The following is a 14,484-nucleotide window of genomic DNA, read 5'->3' as shown; positions in this document are numbered from 1 at the left end:
GATTTAATTGTTTAGATTGCAACTTCCAGATCTAGTGTCCTTTGGTTTTTCTCTCCTCTCATGTTATGCTTGAACTTGCTGATTTATGCTAGAGTTTTGGTTTACTCATCTGGGAGGAATTTCATGGACAAATTCAAAGAGTCCCCATGATAATGTGTTAGCTATACTTTTTGTGCCAAGAACTCTCATGAAAATATTTTCTTATTAATGTAACAATTTTGTTCACATAACAATATTGGTTGTTATTATGAATTGCTTGCGTTTATCTTTATTAACTTTATTTCAGGCCTTTCCCTGCAACTTTCATATTTCATTGACCTTAGCTCTTTGCTAATTAAGTGATTAGAACAACATCCTTGGTTTTTTCTACCTTAACAAATAGATATGATTTAGGACTTCAAAAGAAATTAATTCTGAGAAGATTGTCTATCATTACTAACAAAGATCGATGTGGTCAAATGAAAATGGACCTTCCGGCATGGTTGCATCTCATGTATTCATTTTGGAAATCTTCTTTTGTATTTAAATTCAAATTAAATCTTGTGGTTCATGACTTTTATCATTAGAGTCCTATGGAAAGGATTATATATAAAGAAGCACCACGGGTTTTTAATTAATCCTTCATATTCATGTGAATATCCAACCATAGACAGGACATAACAAAATAGATTCGAAGTATCACTGTGTTTTCTTTAAACATATTGGTTCCAATTCCTCTGCTTTTCTTGTCCAGTTTGCTATGGCTGAAAATATCTTCAATCTGTAATGTTGTTTTCTTCTCTAAGTACCATGCCGAAACACATGCAGAAATAACTCTTGAGAAGGCAGGCAAATTCTTCAGCAACTCAAGCGGAAGACTCATCAAGAAACGGGTAATCCGTATACCCAACAACAGGGTCCTGAGTGCAGAATGTGAAAAAATTGTAATTGTTCAGTGGTGCATTCAACTCAAATCTCTTGGGCAAGTCAGGATTGGCCAAGAACAAGCGACCGTAGGCAACAAGATCAGTATAACCTTCAGCAATGGCCTTGTTACCATCATCTCGATCATATTCTCCAGCGGCGATAAATGTTCCTTTGAATGCCTTCCTCATGTTAAGAAGACCACGTGGAATCTGTTGCTTAGCATCTATAATTTCCATCCTTGGCTCAGCCATGTGGCAGTAGAGAATGCCGAACTTGTTCAGTGCATTAACCATGTAGAGTGCGAGAGCCTCTGGGTTTGAGTCCCAGGTTTCCATGGAATGTGCAAATGGAGAGAGTTTAATGCCGACTCTATCAGCACCAATCTCATTCACAATTGCTTCAATCACTTCAATAGCGAAGCGGCATCTGTTCTCCAAGCTACCCCCATATTCATCGGTTCTGTCATTTGTGCTTTCCTTCATGAATTGTTCCAACAAGTAGCCATGAGCACCATGGATTTCAATTCCATCAAAGCCTGTGTTTCAGAAACAACAAAGATCGGTAATGTGATTGGTTTTGAGTTCGAACTTGTATTTAGTATAAAGGAACTTACCAGCTTCAATAGCATTCCTTGCAGCCAACCTGAAATCATTGATAATTTGCGGGATCTCATCAGTTCTTAGTCGTCGGGGAGGAGAGTACTCTTCAACCGTACCATTAGGATATGTTTGAGCCAGTATTGGCCGGTCAGTGCTGGAGATTGGAGCTTGTCCATTAGGTTGGTAACCTATTTTGCCGAAAATTTTATAGATTGTTAGATTAAACACAAATCTTTGCATGAATGAATGCATTAAACTTTACCGTAGTTTGAAACTCTTCCTACATGCCATAACTGACAGAAAAATACACCACCCTTATCATGCACAGCCTTCACAATTGGTTTCCATGCTTCCACTTGTTCTTTAGTCCAAATTCCAGGAGTTTCAGGATATCTGCCATTCATATTAAGAGCAAGCATTTTGTTTATGATTAAATTGGAGAATAAAAAGGATTTAGAAGTTGATTAAATGAATTAAGTACCCTTGAGCAGTGTCAGAAACTCCAGTAGCTTCAGCAATTAGAAAGCCTCCTTTGGAAGCCCTCTGAGAGTAATACAAAATGGCATGAGGTTGAGGAACATTGCCATAAGATCTTGTTCTTGTTAATGGAGCCAAAACTACTCTGAAATAAGTGAAACATATGTTCATTATGTCTTCATTATATCCAATTAAATAAATAAATGTGACTTTGTATATACTAATTGTTTTCATAATGAATTAGACAGAGAAGTTTAATTAGTAGTTCACTACCAAATTTGTATTTAGTCCTCAATGTTTTCAGTATGAATTAGAGAGAAATAGATAGAACTCAAAATAAGGCATTATCAGTAGGTTGAATAATAATAAGTTTGATGAGATTTGAGTAATGAACCTGTGTGAGAGATCAAACTTGCCCATCTTATAAGGAGTAAGTAGAGGGATCTCTGCTGCCATCTCTTGAGTTCAATCACCAAATCTTGAACACTAGACTTTTTTTTCCTTTTCTTTTGATTGTTTTGAACACTTGTGAGCTCCGTTTCATGGTCTGATATAGAGCATGAGAAGACCTCAAAAGGGGGAAGTCTTCTAGGAAACAAGGCAGGGTTTTGTAAGTAATATTGAAAGTTCCATTTTGGCGTCTATTTTCTTTTTTGTCATTAGTGAAAGTCATGTCCTTCAAGTTTGCAGTCGTGGAGAGATATTAAGCACATACTCCATTCGAGATTAAATATCATTAGACCGAGCTTGTCATGTTTGATGTCTTCACTTTGAGACTTAAATTATGATGTGATGGAGAGGGAGGGGATACATGCTTGTTATGAGCACACATCTGTTTTAGGGGCGTGAGTAGACTTTGAATTTACACAAGTCCACCGGTTTCTTCTGCCCGCGTAAAAACATATTATAATAACCCCACAAGGAGCCCATTTAACCTATTTCCCTCAATATCTCTCTTAGTTTTTATCATTTGTAAATGTTAATATTTACTATTATTTTTTATGATTGTTTGTTAAATAATTTTTTTATAAAATATGAATTGATCACGTCCACAAATATAAAATTAATCGCTCAATATATTTGTGCCCTTATTTTACTTGTGTTAAAAATTTAAACATACCTCTTCAGTAAGAACATGAATACTTTAAATAAGGGACCTGATGAGTAATGACAATAGATTATGAGGTGATTGGTGTTTGTTAAATATTTTAATATAACTTAAAATAAAATCTTATAATTGAAAGATTGATTGCAAAAAAGAGATACATTGTCCATTGATTGGTGCACCATATATAGGAGTACAATAAGAGATAGTTGGAAATCTTATTAACATGAATCAATCAATAATCAATTTGAAAACTATCCTAATTTGGTTAGAGAGAAATCCACTGGTGAGCTGTACAAGTTGTCTATCGATAATAACAAAAGTAAAAAATTTAACTCATTGTAATTTTTTTTAAATGAGGAATATACATATGTTAATGAAAATAAAAATATATTTAAAGTTATGAATATATATTGTTAGGTTTTATCAAACTTAATTACGACATCTATGTCGTATATTATATGCGGAAGCAGGATCACTTACCTCCAACCATAGCAATTTGTTGAAGACGACGAGAGCCTTGAGTCCACGCTTGAACTAACCAGAGACTCTTCCAATCTATCCCGTCCTCTCCCACTGATGGAGCTAGGTATTTTCAAGAACGATAGATTGGGGACCCCTGGTGCTGTCTATATATAATCCTTTCCATCAAAGGATTAACTCAACTCAAAGGTTTGAGTTAGATCACAATTCAAAGTGCCAATTAGAGTTAAATTAGGATTCCACCAGATAAGTTATGGACCACTTTATTTAGTCTGAATATTAATTTGAATCAATATCATCACGAAGTTGAATTCAGAATAGAACTCAAACTAACATATATGTGATTGGGTAATGTTAACCGTAACCTGGAAAAGAATGTAGAGAAATGTATGTATAAAATAATTTTTTCAATCAATTTTTAAAAGATTTTGAGAATTTTTTATTTTTAATTAAAAAAATTAGAAAGTCTTGTAACTCTATTTATAAGTAAACGGTTTCCCAGTTAATTTTAAATGATTATGGGCAATGTCTGAACAATATTCCCATAGAAACAGTTCAATGGCATGTAGCATGTCTTGGCCATAAAATACCAGTTGTCTAGGTGTCTTTTATGATTCGCAGTGGCAGCATAGCAATGAATCAAGACCATTGGTGATAGACTGATAGCATGGCGATAACCTCAATTGAACCTCTTAGTGTGACTTGTGAGTGTGATTTGCAAGTCCCATTTTGGTAGTTGTTTTTATTTGTCATATGGCGAGTGGCGACTTCCTTTCACGATACAAGACTAGCACCATTGCAAATATCACTCTAAAAAAGTCCATACTTAAAAGAATGAAAAGAAATCAAACCTAATTAATATAATCTTTTAAAGACAACCTCAATTATGCTCATTTTTTATCTAAATTTCACTCCCAACCTGCCACACATTGCAATAGTGGATCCTGAGATTGCATCACTAAAAGCTTGTTTGGATTAGTTTTTAAAAAACCCAGAAAAGCTTTTTTATAAGTTAAATACTTTTGGGTTCAAAAAAGGTTTTTGTATTGAACTTCTGTAAAATAGAAAGTCTGTAAAAAATGCGACTTTTCAGAGCTCGTCGTACTGCAGTTCAAAAACTGCTTTTTGAAACTATTTTTACATCACTAACTTTCGGAGAAAGTTGTTTTTCGATTTTTACGAACTCATTCCCTACAGGAAAAACTATTACAATCACAAAATATAAAAAAGTGCCTAACTTACTATGAGGAAACATTTTTTTCCAGGAGCACTTCTACTAAAATGAAAAAAAAAATACTTTTTTGATAAGCCAATCCAAACAAAGCCTAATAATCTCATAACTCAACAAGATTGTTGTAGAATTGGGTGGCACCAAATAATGAGCCAAAATTATTCCATATTTAATTGATGAATGGTGGGTTAATGTTGGAGGATTTTGGACTTGTGAAATTATGTTGTAACTCTGATCTAACTCATATGTTTATGTGTTTATAAGCTTGATCCTTAATAATTAATTAATTATTGATTAAAAATCAATCAATTATAATTGATAACTCAATTTTAATAAGGAAGATTTTCCGACAAAAATTAGACATGATTCTAGTCCTATTGCTGAGATGGGTTTATTTTCTATCTTTCCTGCAACAAAATGTTTTGGTAAAATGACGAGTTTTAGATCTTATACTGGGGTTCCGTCATTCTTATTTTCCAAATGATAAGGATGGCCCAATGTTTGAGTCTTATCAATGTCATTAGGTAGCTAACTTAATTAATATTTTCTTTTTTTTTTATTTCATGTTCTGTATAATCACAAGAATTGATAGTCTTTGGTTCCATATCATTAATTGTGTTGGAGGATTGAAGGATTTTGCGCTTATGAAATTTTTGTGAGATGACACTTGTGAAATCTCAATGAAATAACCCTAATTTTACATATATATTAAAATGTCTATATGATGGATCCTCGATATTAATCAATTGTTGATTAAATATTGATGAATAGTAATTATTGTTGGTTTGGTGGCCAAACTTCGATCCAGCCCATTTTTTTTATTAGTAATAAAGACAGGGGACAAAATGCAAAAGAAACCCTAAACATAAATATGTGGCTATTGAGAAGGCATCGATAGTGAGAGAGAAAAAAGAAGCGTGATTGTTCTCTATGTCCATTGGAAGGAGGAGGCAAGAAAGCATATCTTCTTTTATTGAATCCTACTCAAATCGTGCAAGTTTGTTTTCGGAGCAATCTTGGAGTGTAAACTTTCTCTAGCTTTTTTCTTGGTGTGATCATTCAAGAAGGGGTTTTTAGAGTTATTATTTGTATTTCTCCATTGTTGGTGGTGATCTCAGTGTGCATTTGCTTGAGTAGTTTTTGTACTTGTTGATTTTAATAGTGGATTTGATTCGAGTTCTGGCCCGAGGTTTTTTTCCCTCCGAATAAGAGGGTTTTCCACGTAAATTTTGTGTCTGCTTGATTGATTTCATTTATTGTTCAGTTTAGTACTCGAAATTATTTTATTTACATCAAGAAGCATTTGTTGTGCAAAAACTCAACAATTACTAACTCCAATTCAATTACGGAGATTTTCCAACAATGATTAGGCCTGATTCTAGTACTCTACCGAGATGGGCTTCCTTTCTGTCTTTCCTGCACCAAGTGTTTTGGCACTATGATTAGACTTCAAAATTTTTCTCAGGTTCTGTCATTCTGATTTTCAAATGATATTGCTAATTACTCACTGAACATTTTCTTTCTTTTGGTTTGGTGTTCTGCTTAATCACAAGAACTAATAATATTGTTGTAATTTCCTCTATTTGATTGATCTTGTTTAGTTTTGTTTGATTGATGATGGGAGCATAGGATTGATCGCACGCATTGTATTGGTGAGCTAAAGTAATTTTATTGCAGTCAATTCAAATATGGGTACATGAGAATTTTATATCTTCAATCTATAATGTGGTTTTCTTCTTTTATTGATACAAGAATAAATCTCAAAGGCAGGCAAAATATTCAGGAACTCAAGGAGAAGGCCCGTCGAGAAATGGGTAATCTGTATACCCGACGACAGGGTCCTAAGTGTATATTGGAATGAAATCTGAATTTGATCCTGCAGCTCTTTGATTTATGAGCTTGAAAATTTTTTGTTTGTTACTTAAACTAATCCTTATCTTCTTCTCATCTTTTCAGCATGTATTTTAAAATTCAAACTAGAGCATGTATCAGCTTGAATGAAACCAAAAGAAGTGTATTTTTGCCTTCCAATCCACTCTCTTGTTGATCAATTACATATAGTACATCAGTTTCTTCACTCTAAAGTAATTTTATTGCAGTCAATTCAAATATGGGTACATGAGAATTTTATATCTTCAATCTATAATGTGGTTTTCTTCTTTTATTGATACAAGAATAAATCTTGAAGGCAGGCAAAATATTCAGGAACTCAAGGAGAAGGCCCGTCGAGAAACGGGTAATCTGTATACCCGACGACAGGGTCCTAAGTGTATATTGGAATGAAATCTGAATTTGATCCTGCAGCTCTTGATTTATGAGCTTGAAAATTTTTTGTTTGTTACTTAAACTAATCCTTATCTTCTTCTCATCTTTTCAGCATGTATTTTAAAATTCAAACTAGAGCATGTATCAGCTTGAATGAAACCAAAGGAAGTGTATTTTTGCCTTCCAATCCACTCTCTTGTTGATCAATTACACATAGTACATCAGTTTCTTCACAATGTAGAAGATGGAACTATTGTACATGCTCAATGGTGCGTCCAACTCAAATCTCTTCAGTAAATCAGGATATGCCAAGAACAAGCGACCATATATAGGCGATGAGATCGGTATAGCCTTCAGCAACGACCTTGTTACCTTCATCTCGATCATATCCTCCAGCAGCTATAAATGTTCCTTTAAATGTCTCCCTCATGTTAAGAAGACGGTGTGGAATTTGTTGCCTACCATCTATAATTGCCATCCTTGGCTTGACCATATGGCAGCAAAGAATGCCGAACTTGATCAATGTATTAACCATGTAGAGCTAGAGAGCTTCTGGGTTTGAAACCCAGGTTTCCATGAAATGTGCAAATGGAGAGAGTTTAATGCCTGCTCTATCAGAACCAATCTCATTCGCAATTGCTTCAATCACTTCAATCACTTCAATAGCGAAGCGGCATCAGTTCTCTAAGCTTCCCCCATATTTCGCGCTTTATTTCATGAATTGTTCCCACAAGTAGCCATGAGCACCATGGATTTCAATTCCATCAAAGCCTGCATTTCAAAAACAACAAAGATTGGTTATGTGATTGGCTTGTAGTTTGAACTTGTATTTATTATAAAAAGAACTTACCAGCTTCAATATCATTCCTTGCAGCCAATCTGAAATCAATGACAATTTGAGGGATCTCATTGGTTCTTAGGCGTTGGGGTGGAGAGTACTCTTCAACCTTACCATCAGGATGTGTTTGAGCCAGTATTGGCCTGTCAGTACTGGAGATCGGAGCTTGTCCATTGGGCTGGTAACCTATTTTGACAAAAATTTCAAAGATTGTTAGTGTAAACACATAAATGTTTCCATGAGTGAATGATTGAACTTTACCATAGTTTGAGACTCTTCCTACATGCCACAACTGACAGAAAAACACACCACCCTTATCATGCACAACCTTCACAATTGGTTTCCATGCTTCCACTTATTCTTTAGTCCAAATTCCAGGAGTTTCTGGGTACCTGCAATTCAGATTAAGAGCAGGCATTTTGTTTATGATTAAGATGGAAAATTAAAAGTATTTAAAAGTTGATTAAATGAATTAAGTACCCTTGAGCAGTGTCAGAAACTCCAGTAGCTTCAGCAATTAGAAGGCCTCCTTTGGAAGTCCTTTGAGAGTAGTACAAAATGGCATGGGGTTGAGGAACATTGCCATAAGATCTTGATCTTGTCAATGGAGCCAAAACTACTCTGAAATAAGTGAAACATATGTTAATTATGTCATCATTATATCCAATTAAATAAATAAATGTGACAAGATTAATTAAATAATGTAGATACTAGTTGTTATCATAATGAATTAGATAGAGTAGTTTTGTAGGGCACTACCAAGTTTGTAATAAGTCCTCATTGTTGTCAGAATGAATTAGACAGAAAGTCCGAAATAGATAAAACTCAAAACAAAGCATCATCAGTTGGGTGAATAATAATAAGTTTGATGAGATGAGTAATGAACCTATGTGAGAGATGAAACTTGCCCATCTTATAAGGAGTAAGCAGAGGGATCTCTGCTGCCATCTCTTAAGCTTAGTCACCAAATCTTGAACACTAGAATTTATTTATTTTTATTTTTTTTATTTATTTTTATTGTTTTGAAGACTTTGAGGTCCGTTTCATGGTCTAATATAGAGTATGAGAAGACCTCAAAAGGGAGAAGGCTTCTAGGAAACAAGGCAGAGTGCCATTTTGGAGTCTGTTTTGTTTTGTTTTTTTTTTTCGATTTTGCAGTAATAAAGAAATATTGAGCACATACTCTATTAGAGATCAAATATGTTTGACTTCTTTACTTTGAAACTTAGGGTGCGTTTGAATGACTGACAAGAACGGAGCAAGAACGTGTCAGAATGCGATATAGGAAGTATGAGTGTAATGGAGGTGATGAATGAAGAGAAAAACTAAATAGTGGGTAATGGGAGGGATAGGAATAAAACGCGTATAATGGGGGATTATCGACGAATGTAAAAAGCGAAATTGAGAATACGTGGTATAATTATTTTTATACCCTTTTAAAAAAAACAATTATGTATATATGTTTAATGAAAATTAAGAATTAATTAAGTTAATTAATTATTTTATTAATACAATTAATTATTTAATTAACTTAAATAATTAAGTTAATTAACTATTTATTAATTCAGTTAATTAATTATTTTATTAACTTAATTAATTATTTAATTAATCAAGTTAATACAATTAATTATTTTATTATCTTAATTAAGTTAATTAAATTAATTAACTATTTTATTAATTAATTTAATCATTTATTTTATTAACTCGATTAATTAAGTAACATAATTAATTGAGTTAATTAATTATTTTATTAATTAAGTTAATTAAAGATGGTTAGGTTTTATGTTGGGATATATAAGTAATATTTTTATTTTGATATGGGCAAAAACATTAATTCAACTATTAGTAATGGGTATTCCCCCCAATGTGGGGGGAATGACTTATTCCTTTGGTGGAGGTAATGAATTCCACCAACCCTCAATGATCACCTACATAAAATAACATCTAAACAAATGGAAGGGCATATGTAATCAATGATTAATGATTGAGGGCATCCAAACGCACCCTTAAATTATGATATGATTGAGGGGTAGGGGATATGTGTTTGTGTTTGTTATAAGCACACGTTTTTTTGGGGACATAAGTAAGCTTTGAATCTACGCAAGTCCAAAGGGCCTGATGGATCAACATTCACTGGTCTCTCCTCCTTGCCAAAAAAACTAGTATAATAACTCTTCCCCTTAGCCTATCCAACCTATTTTCTTTCTCTCTCTTTCGCTCTCTTATTTTTTTATCATGAAGATTAATATTTACTATTATTTTTATGCATTAGGATTTAATGAAACGGTGATACCACGTAGAATTTTATCCACTAAAATCATAAATTACCATATCAGTATTTATCTCTCTTTTTTTAAAAAAATAATTTTTTTATTATCTAAACTTCTAACATTAAACCGAAACCCCCTCATGAACCCAAAATTGTAAATCGCAAATCCCTTTGGGTTTTAGGCTTAGAACTTAGGGTTTAGGGTTTATGGTTTAGAGCCTAGGATTTATGGTTTAGAATTTTGGGTATAGGTTTTGTAGTATTTGGGTTTAAAATTGTAGAGTTTTAGGTATAGTTTTATAATGTTTTATAATTTTAAAAATTTAAGAATTTATACAGTTTGAATTTAAAAGTTTATAGAAAAAAATAACGTGGATGATGACATAAATGCCACGTTGGCATCCACATCATTTAAAAAACCTATTTAGTATGATGTGGTGATTTATAATTGGAAAAGGATATTATTTGATGTGATGTCACAGTTTCATATAATCATTTTATTTATTTTTATATAGTTGTTTGTTTTTTTTATGAATTATGGATAAACCATGTTGGGGACATGTACAGACATGGTGTTAATCGCTTAACACACTTGTGCCTATACCTGATCTGAGCTAAAGATTTGAAGATGTCTCCTTAGTAAGATACAAGTACCTTGCGTAAGAAACCACTGCCAATACATTAAGAAGTGGTTGGTGTTCATTAAATATTTTAATAAAAAGTAAAATAAAGTCTTATAATAACAAAAGTGAAAATTTTGAACTCATTATAATGTTTGTAAATGAGGAATATAAGTATGTTAATGAAAATAAAAATATATTTTAAGTTGTGGATATATGTGTTTGGGCAATGTTTACCGTAACCTGGATAAAAGAGTAGTGAAATGCAAGTATAAAATAATTTTTTTAATCAATGTTTGAAAAGAGTTTGAGAATTTTTTTTATTTTCAGTTAAAACAAATTTAGAAAGTCTTGTAATTTTATTTATAAGTAAATGGTTTCCCAATTAATTTTAAAAGATTATGGGCGATGTCTGAATGCAATTCACATGGAAATAGTTCAATACTGTATAGCATGTCTTGGTCATAAAATGGGGCAAGTTTCACTGGTGGCCACAAATGTTTCATTATTATAATGTTGTGGCCACATTTGTTTTTGTTTTTTTTTGTAACATTGTGGGCACAAATTATTTTTCCCGGTCGATCGATGACCACAAATGTTTTTCATGCCATAAACGTTGTGATACAATATAATCGCTGCTGTCATAGAGCACTTACTACATGGATCGTGTTTTTAGTAATCAGCATCATCAACTTTACACGAAATAGCTAAATATGTCGATGCTGGCCGTGGTCTGATCGAAAAATAGCTTTTGTGCTACTAACGTTCTACATTTCGCGTTATACGTAGCGTTATAACGATGAAAACATGTATGTAGCACCGTGAAACTTTACCCTCATAAAATGCCATTCATGCACATGTCCTTTAGAAATCACGGCTAATGCACAACAACAAATCAGGACCATTGGTGATGGTATAGTGACAACCTTAATAGAACCTTTTGGTGTGACTTGTGAGTGTGATTTGCAAGTCCTATTTTGGTAGCTATTTTTATTGATCATGTGATGTACGGCTACTTCCTTTCACAACACAAGACTACTATCACTGCAAATGCACGAGACTACTATCATTGCAAATATCACCCCAAAAAAGACCATAAAAGTGACACAACTTAAAAGGATGAAAAGGAATCAAACCTAATGCAATAATGGATAGTAATGTGAAATAGCCTTTTTTTAAAATCTAAATTGATGTAGAACTTAAAGACAACCTCATTCTCATTCAAACCCATTTATAATTTTTATCAAAATTTTCACACGCTTAAGCTCCCTAACATTGCAACTATGGGTCCTGAGATTGCATCAATAATAATCTCATAACTCAACAAGAGTGTTGCAGAATTGGAAAGCACCAAATATTGAGCCAAAATTATTCCATATTTAGTTAATTAATGGCCATATGAAGAAAAAGGTGATTAATGGATTCCTCTACTATTGTGTAGAAAACTAAGCATATATTGCAACTGACAGTTTATTATGGTCTTCATTTGCCAAGTTGTCTGAAGTAAAAATTTTGTTATCCTAGATAAGTTAATTGAAAATGTTGATTTTATAGAGATAAGGACGATAGCACATAAGCGAGGTCAACAAACATCTTAAGCTACCATGTCACGAAAGTGGTAAAAAACTATGTTGGCTTCATGACACTAGATTTTGTAATTTCAAAACATGCCAAAAGGATGTTGGGAGTTGAAACGCAGATCCTCACTTACAAAGGCAGTGGGATATGGAGGGTTGGTGAGGATCTCCTAAATATTGCTCATGGGGTGTGGGAGCTCATGCCATCTATGTTCTGGAGCATAACTATTAAGCCAATGCTTATCCCATAATAAGATTCTCAAAAAATTGTGAGATAGCTTAAAATCCCTGACAAAGAAAACCCTTTTTTTTTTTCTTTTTTCTTTTTTGCAATGTGTGTCATAGAGGTTAAAAATTATCCTCTTTAGTAGTAATTAAATTAAAAGTAAACAATTAAAATGTCCCCTAATTATTTTTGTGTTATAATTTCAGCCATCCAACTTTAAAAAGTTATGATTTGATCCTTTGCTTTTAATTTTTATTATAATTTGGTCACCCAAGCATACATCGTTAATAGTGATCACATGTGGCATACTACGGAACACATTTTTCTCAAAGCTAGCATCTGAGTTGGCATATGCCACATGTGATCGTCATTAATGGCATATGTTCAGGTGGCCAAATTGTGATAAAAATTAAAAAAATAGGACCAAATCGTAACTTTTTTAAACTGAGTGACCAAAATAGAAACACACGAAAGGTAAGGGACCATTTAAGTTATTTAGCCTAAATTGAATTTCCAGAGAGAGGCTAGTACTAATGGGTCCCAACACAACTAACAAGTTAATGGTGTTAGTTGTTGAAGTTAATTAAGTTCAAGATGGCCCACCTTCTTTGGTCATGGTATTTACATAGCCAGTACCAATTAACTTTCTGAAAAAGCGAAGATTCCAATTAACTTCTTTTTTTTTTGAAAAACTGAAAGATTCCATTGATATCAGCTTGCAAAGTAGAAAACATGAATGATAGAGGGCAGAGATACTTCATCCGATCAGATCATGTTCCAACAGCTTAAGCCAAAGCATGGGCACATTGGTTAGCTAATCTTCTCACAAAATCCACACTCACTACATCGAAACATGATAAGAGAGATAAACAATCACCAAGTACTATGGCTAACAAAGAGCCCTATGAGATAGAGTAGTGATGAAGAGCAATTAATGAGCTGGTTCAAAGAGAAAGGCTATTTTTTAAAATATTACATTTTTAAATTTTATTTACTAGAATACATATGTTGGAGTTCATTTACCAATATGCACATATGTCCATAGGCTCATTTTACAAACCTTGATGGCCCCATACTTCTCTGCTTTAGCTCTAACCATGCTTCACTCATCTCCTCCTCTTTCGGTACCGACAAGTGCTTCACTATCAATGACATCACCTTCGCCAACTGCACCTATTCCCTTTCTGGCAAGTACATGGGCTACAGCTACCATATAATGTCCATGCTCGCTAATAGCACTCACTGACGCAATCTTCACTGCGTCACCACCATAGAATTCCTGTCCACCCACCGGCTTCTCTCCTCCTTCCACCTTAGCTTCTATAGGGTAATCTTCCTTGTCAAAGCCTTCCTCAGTCAGTACTTTGGCCTCAGCTTTTACCTAGCTAGCTCAAGACAAAGTTCTTTACCCTTACTTGCAAAGTGATCCTGAGAATGATAGCCAGCAAGATGTACTATAGTGTTATGGGCACAGGCAAGTCGCCATCAATTGCTACTAGCACATGTGCAATGACAACAATGCAGAGAAGTACACACAAAGGAGTGACTTCTGTGAATAAACAAACTTTTATGCTATGTAATAGACCTGGAAGAGATTTCCTTTTGAACACTCAACGCTTTATGAGAACTGATATCTCTGTTATAACAAACTCAAAGTACATATAGGAGAGAAAACACTCCTTACAACTTAAGCCACTTATCCAATAAAAGTGGATTACTAACTGACTCCTACTTTGACTAATTCAAACACACTTCCTCCTACATACAGGCTAACATAACTAACATACTCAATGTGATAAGATTATCTAACAATCACTCCCTAATCTTGTTGCATTTGCTTGACTTCCAATAGCCCAATCTTCTTACTCATCTCCAGGAACTTGACACG

The 14,484-nt window shown here is 33.7% G+C and overlaps 1 protein-coding gene and 1 pseudogene across 1 annotated transcript; both read right to left on the bottom strand.

Annotated features, from left to right (window-relative positions):
• Window positions 1–604: 604 nt before the first annotated feature.
• LOC120254455 (putative 12-oxophytodienoate reductase 11) lies at window positions 605–2,569 on the bottom strand. Its single transcript, XM_039262555.1, has 5 exons — window positions 2,377–2,569; window positions 1,987–2,127; window positions 1,768–1,898; window positions 1,520–1,693; window positions 605–1,441 (listed from the first exon to the last, which is right to left on the bottom strand). Exons 1-5 carry the CDS (start codon window positions 2,436–2,438, stop codon window positions 846–848), a joined length of 1,104 nt encoding a protein of 367 aa, XP_039118489.1. The 5' UTR covers window positions 2,439–2,569; the 3' UTR covers window positions 605–845.
• A 4,651-nt stretch (window positions 2,570–7,220) lies between these two features.
• LOC120254459 lies at window positions 7,221–8,852 on the bottom strand (annotated as a pseudogene).
• Window positions 8,853–14,484: the final 5,632 nt, after the last annotated feature.

Source organism: Dioscorea cayenensis, unplaced genomic scaffold (assembly GCF_009730915.1).
Source record: "Dioscorea cayenensis subsp. rotundata cultivar TDr96_F1 unplaced genomic scaffold, TDr96_F1_v2_PseudoChromosome.rev07_lg8_w22 25.fasta BLBR01000460.1, whole genome shotgun sequence".
In the NCBI taxonomy this organism is placed as follows: domain Eukaryota; kingdom Viridiplantae; phylum Streptophyta; class Magnoliopsida; order Dioscoreales; family Dioscoreaceae; genus Dioscorea; species Dioscorea cayenensis.
This window is presented reverse-complemented; position numbering and strand designations above follow the sequence as displayed.

Coding starts and splice junctions, on each gene's coding strand:
- LOC120254455 (XM_039262555.1), bottom strand. CDS start 2,438: ATGGCAGCAGAGATCCCTCTACTTACTCCTTATAAGATGGGCAAGTTT. Junction 2,128..2,376: donor AAGTTTGATCTCTCACACAG/GTTCATTACTCA, acceptor CACTTATTTCAG/AGTAGTTTTGGCTCCATTAA. Junction 1,442..1,519: donor AAGGAATGCTATTGAAGCTG/GTAAGTTCCTTT, acceptor TCTGAAACACAG/GCTTTGATGGAATTGAAATC.